Source organism: Mirounga leonina, unplaced genomic scaffold, assembly GCF_011800145.1.
Source record: "Mirounga leonina isolate KUSES-001 unplaced genomic scaffold, KU_Mleo_1.0 Mir_174, whole genome shotgun sequence".
Lineage (NCBI taxonomy): Eukaryota > Metazoa > Chordata > Mammalia > Carnivora > Phocidae > Mirounga > Mirounga leonina.
Window position 1 is genome coordinate 38,861,773 of NW_023270451.1, and position 6,382 is coordinate 38,868,154.

At 45.7% G+C, this 6,382-nt stretch overlaps 1 protein-coding gene across 1 annotated transcript; it reads right to left on the reverse strand.

Annotated features, from left to right (window-relative positions):
- Positions 1 to 369: 369 nt before the first annotated feature.
- Positions 370 to 4,223, reverse strand: LOC118020858 (solute carrier family 40 member 1-like). Its single transcript, XM_035020725.1, has 2 exons — positions 3,552 to 4,223; positions 370 to 1,451 (listed from the first exon to the last, which is right to left on the reverse strand). The coding sequence occupies exons 1-2, from the start codon at positions 3,802 to 3,804 to the stop codon at positions 961 to 963; spliced, it is 744 nt and encodes a 247-aa protein (XP_034876616.1). The 5' UTR covers positions 3,805 to 4,223; the 3' UTR covers positions 370 to 960.
- Between the last annotated feature and the right edge of the window lie 2,159 nt (positions 4,224 to 6,382).

Here is a 6,382-nt window from a genome sequence, read left to right on the forward strand (position 1 = left end):
TTACTAAATCAGGTAAGTTTTCATTCCCACAGATGAATGACATGTGGTTAGTGGCAAAGTTCCACGACCAAGCTCTTAGGGCAGACAAGCATGTAGACCTTCAAAGTTACATACCTTGTCCTGGGAAAGGATTTCCCTCCCCTCCCCTAAGCAGCTGAGGAAGGGTTGGGCCCCACCAAGCTGTCCTCTCTCCTGTCTCTCCATCCCAGTTTCATAGAAAAAGGACACCTAGGAAATAACTATTTCCTTGACACCTAAGAAATAACTATTCTCACTTCCCCAAATTTCCATGTCTTCACATTTTAGCCTTTGTATAACTGTCTGTCTAGCCTAGAGCACTCTTTCTTCATGGCACCTGCTCAGTTTGTTCTTCAAGGATCTCTTAATTGTGCCTCCCTCTAGGATAGCTTCTCTAACTCCCCAGACCAGGTTTGGTGTCCCTCCTATATATTCTCAATCCTCTGCCTACCCCCCCACCCCACAACACACATACCTCCTTTCACTTTGTCTTGTTGACTGTTTACTCAACAGCCTCCCATCCAGACTCTATGTTCCACAGGGCTAAGCTTTTGTGTGATGAAGCCACTCTCATATCCCCAGTGTCTAGGACAGTTCTTTTCACATAGCATGTTCTAGGTAAATGAACGATAAAGACTTACAATGACACCATGGAGAGACCATCAAGATTACTTAGCACCATCACAGTCTGCAGAATGCCGTGTCACGCTGGACCCACTACTCACCGATTCTTGCCAGGATCACACCCGAGAATAGCAAGATGATGGAGAGGTAAGACTCAGGAGGCTTGGGGTCCAGCTCACCTTCACATAAAACTGTGCTATTGGTCCAGTGGATGGAAGAGTGGTCTGGGAGGATAGGCTGGTTCATGTTTCTTTCAAAGACATAGACATGTACCTAGTCCTCTTTTAGCAACTCATGGTTTGAAGAAGAGTTTTCGCTTCATGAAAGTGAGAAAGCAGCCAGATCAAACAGGCTTCCAGGAGCAAAGACAGAAAAGACGCAGAGGGTGAGACAGCCTCCATGGAGCCAGCTGGATAGGATCCTGTGGTGACCAAGCCATGGTGCTCTCTGAGCCTGGTGAAGAGCATGGTGCCCATCAGGCCAGATCAAACTGACAGGGCCATGAGGATGCTCAGCAGGGAGCCTCCGACCCCTTGGGTGTAGGCGTAGCTGGTGGTGATGCAGTCGAAGCCCAGTGCCATCATGTAGAGGAAGGCCAAGCCCAAGCCTGCCAGGAAGACAGCACCTGTCGTACGCCTCCCACCCCTCGCGGCACATGCACAGCCACCTTCTGGGGTTTGGGAGGCCAACGGAAAGCCCTGTGGTTCTGGCCTGTTGTCCTTCAAGGTTAGACTTGTGGTCCTTGAACCTTCCCAAAGTTTCGGGCTTGTTGATGAATCCATCAGTGGTTTCCTGAGAGTCCATTTCGCCTAAAATAAATACAATAAGCCTGACGTCAGTGCCCTGCCCCAGTGCTTTCAGCCCAACCCTGCCCTCATCTGCTTCTTAGTTGGGCAATTCCTGTGGGTGACGATGGCTTCCTATTCCAAGCAGCATGTCTTTCTGAGAGTCTCTCTCCAGCCCTAGGAACACAAGGGCAGGCTGCACTGGATGTGCCCAGGCATCACAGCTCTGGCAACAGCACTTCTGGAGAAATGCCCCAGCTTCTTTGGCCGTTGTTGGGACAATTCTGAGGTAAATCCTACACAGTGTCCCACAGGGCTCTAGCAAGACTGAGTCCCAGTACAGTAACCTGTATGGAATACACTCTTCGTTGGCTCTTCTCCCTTCCCTGTCTCATTTCCCATCACCGCCCCCCCATGCTTCCTGGGATCACCTGCCAAATAGATTACTTTTCACCCCAAATCCTCATCTCCAGAATTGCTTTTGAGAGAACCCAAACTAAGACACACAATGAGGTCAGGAAGGTGGCCACTGACAGGAGAGAAAATACAGCAGAGCATGAAAGACAAATTTCCACAGGCTTGAAACATGGTAATGAACTCTTAAAAAATCTTTGGTTATGTTTCTGAAGAAACAGATACTCGTGAAAAGAAAATGATAATAGTGTTCAGTCTTCCAGCATGGAATAGGCAATGATTGTAAGCAGATTTAAAAAGAACCCTTTGTGAGAGGCGTTTAGCACAGATGAAGACAAGCTCGGGGGGGGGGGGGGGGGGGGGGGCGGAAATGACAGGAATCACAGAGGGCTGTGAAGGAAGGAGAGGGGGTCAGGCCAAATCCATTGTAGCCCAAGAACTAAGGGGAGAAGGAAACTCTCGGTTGTAGAAAAGAATTTGTTGCCAGAGCAGCTTAAAAAAAAAAAAAAAGCTAATAACCATAACCACACCGACGAAAACCCAGCTAACACTGACTAGTTTCACTATATGCCACGGAGCAAAAGGGGGCTTTGCAGAGGCGATCTTTCTGCCACAGCATTCCTGCCATCAGTCCTGCCATTGTTACCCCTACCGAACAGACAGTGAGACACACAGTCTGAGCCAAATGACTCTGCCTGGTTACACAGCTAAAAGGGACAGATGGACAGCTACAGCACAATTTATCTATTCATCTATCTAACTACTTACCTACCCATCCATCATCTAAATGCGTGCATCTATCTCTATAAATACACATATTTTATTCATACAATGAGATCTGGTAGGCTTGAATTGCAGAACAGCTTGAGAGAAAGGATAATTAATTATAAGAAGTCCAGAAAAAGAAACCGATCTCAGAAGCAAGGCCTGAGCTCTGTTATGCCAGGCACATGGGCAACATTGTCAGCAGGCAGGGATAGCTCTTAATCTTGAGGTCATATTTATTGGCAGGTCCCCCTTCCTCACATCCTCACCCTAACATTAGGGAATCTCTGTTTTAAAAAACACTACTGAGGGGTGCCTGGTGGCTTAGTCTGTTGAGCGTCCGACTCTTGATCTCAGCTCAGGTCTTGATCTCAGGGTCGTGAGTTCAAGCCCCATGTTGGGCTCCATGCTGGGTGTGGAGCCTACTTAAACAAATAAAGAAACAAAAAACAAAATGAAAAAAAAACCCACTGCTGATATCAGAGATGGTCAATTCATTACACTGTCTTAGCCAAAGAGCAGCCCATACTCTCTGAGATAGTTGTCTTTCTAACTTAGCATCTTTAAGGAGGAAGATTATGAATGAGAGAGGAAGAAGAAATTTGCCTCCAGGACCATGAAATAGGTTGTATAGGTCAAATACTGCACAGTCTCATGGGAGTACTACTCCCATCGGTGTCTGTCTAAGTAAAGCCCCTGGAATGGGGCAGTGTACAACCTGTGTAACTGTACATGATGGCCCCACCTGCCCCCACCAATGAGATCAGCCATATGAACTATATGACCAATGGCACAGTTGGAACCTTCTCATTTTTTCACTGTTTCTAGGCACATTTACAGGCAAAATGTGGAGATTATAATCAGACACAAGCTCCAGAAAGAAGAAATGAAATACTGACATAAAGGAGAAAAAAATGACAATAGCTGTCTCTGAGTTCATCTTACCTTGAATGTTCACAGCCTCATGTTGCCTTTCTTGGAAGTGCCCTCCTCTTTGTTGCTGGGGTTTTACAGCCAATTGGGGAACTAGCTGATAAACCCTGGGCAGAAATAGAAACTCCACAAGAAGTGAAACCAAGTTCCATCCAAGAATGAAACCACAACCAATCATATGAGATGCCCATGTCATCACCTGGCTCACAGACAGGGGAACAAATATATTGATGATCTGGTCCAGCCACTGGACCGCTGCGTTCATCCCTGTAAGTGAGGGGAAGGGAACACTGCAACTCAGTGGCTGAGTCCTTCCTTCCTCCTGGTGAATTTAACAGGGTGCATTAGCTAGATTGGCTAGCCTTGCATAGGGTGAACTGCGGTGGAAACAGAAAAGATCCCTTTCAGGCTAATCATGGATTCATCATAGGATTTTCAACCTGAAAGAAGCCTTCAAGATCAGTTCTGTTGAACTTGAACAATTAACAGATGAGTAAACTGAGGACAAGTTTACTTGGAGCTAATTATTCTAACTCCTGTCTCCTGTCTTCTCTTTTCTATCACATCCCGCTATCTTAACAACAATAACAACAATGATATTAACTAGTCATAATGTTATGATAACTAACATGTCGATGAGGGAGAGGAAGATGAAGACAGAACTAGTTGAAAACTTCCTAGTGCCAGGCACCTCGTTCTAAGACTTCTCCATACATCCGGCTCACTGACCTCTCACAACAACTCTTAAGAGACTGACGGTAGCTCCTTTTTACAAATTAAGAAGTAGAGGCACAAAGAGGTGAATTTATTTGCTCAGGGTCACAGAGAACGTAAGTGAGCTGAGATTCAAATCAAGGCAGGCTGACTCCAAAGCTTACTCTCTTAGCTATTCCACCATTGCTGAAGAATATATTTGCAGGATCACTTAAAAAATCATAGTGAGCCTCGAAACAGTATCTGTGTTTTATTTTAGATTTCTTTAAAAGCAATTAACAGAGGCTAGGAGGATTTTCTTTTACCCAGAGACAGAGGACACTTTCAACACTGTGTCACCCAGCTTTTACCCACATAGCTGTTTTATTTTGGGTGGTGTTATTTAAGCCAGAGTACATCCAAATAAGTGTAGTTTAAGAGAAGACATGATTATAAGGAGCTTCTACTCTTTGTAAGGAGTATATTTTAATAGACTTCTCCGTGATAGATTCCTTTATCTTGGCTACCAACTCACGAACATTTTCTAGCAGAGAGTACCAATTCCACAAATATAGGGTTGGACAAGATCTCCAGCTTTTAAGTTGGCAATTTGAATATATCACAACGTGAATGATCCAAGTTTTATAAACGGAAGAAAAAACAAAGAAGATGCCAGATTCTTCCATTTAGCTCCACTGTTGAAAAAAATTCTACCTCTCACTATCAGTGATAAGTGATAATCAACAGTCACATTCGTGGATGCATTTTTTGCAAGGGAAGTGGAAGCTTATCACTGGCCAGAATTAAGAAATCTTTTAATTCACTTATGTTGCAGGTCTAAAATTGCCGTGGAACTCCTGTACCATATTTTGAGGGGCTTCTCTCCTGAAAGTACAGTTTATATATCTTTTTGATAACAACAACGTCATCCATTTCTTCCTGTGTGCAGATGTAGGGCTATGTGCTTTACAAATCTTGTATCTCACAGAATTCTTCTCTAAACTGAGCAGGCGTGGGGTGTGGGTGTGAGGTCTGTTTCTCCCATTCTACAGATGAGGAAAGTAGAGTCTGGAGAAGTTAAGTGAATTGCAGCTAGTAAGAGCCATAGTTCATTTTAACTGGATTCAAATTCAGGTCTGTTTGACTCCAGATGCCTTTCTCTTAAAGGTGACTTTACTGCCCCTCTCAGAGGCCTGGTGGACTCATCAATTGTGTCCACTTGAGCTACTTTTCAACTGATCAGAGGACTGTGATGCCCAGGGTGACCCAGCTCACCAACCAGCTGGCCTCTGTTGTCACTGGTGAGGTTCACAATCCAGTCTTTCTGAATGGTGATGGTCAGTGAAGTGCTGGCCAGATTCGCCAAGGCCACCAGGGGTATCACAGCCGCTTAGGGGGCCACCTACAGTAGGGGGGGGCAGAGGGAGTGTGGAATCCGAAAATGGGCTTTCTCAGCCCCTTGTGGTACCTACCACAGTTATTTATCTGACAGCTCAAGGAACATCTACAATGAAAACAAAGACCTTGGAGCACAAGAGGTTCAGCGTAGGTTTGAAGCCAAATGTGACTGTGCTGATTGTACCCATTTCCTTCTTGCCACCCCATCAGCACCCACTCGGAGGCCAATTTGTACCTTGCAGACACAGACTCTGCTGTTCTACTGCCTTTGTGTCAGTGGGATTTGGGCTCTGATTCACGAATTAGGGGTGCAGAGAACACGGACCAAAGATTCACCAGATCCCAAACCAGTGAGCAGGGCCGTGTGGAGATGACTCACCGAGAGGCATTCAAGGCTGGTCTCCGACACTCACTCTTAGGACACAGGAGGGAGCTGAGATACATTCCTGGAGACCCAGCTGCGCCAGATTTGCGCCATCTCCCTTCTGTAGGAGAACAGGAGCATCAGGACAACGCAGGGGCCGCGACAGAGGCATTCTGAGTGAAGAGCAAGGCATGAGCCACTGTGAATGGAAACAATGTTTGCTCTTGGTTTTAAGACCCAGGTCATGACTACAGTATCATTTAATGCAGAGTAATTACATTTGACCAAATCCCCGGGCCAACCAGGGTTATCATTTTCATCAGCAATCAAGGGCTTGAGGAGGAGACAAAGAGTAGGCTCCTGTGCTCACTAAAGGCAAAGCCTTTGC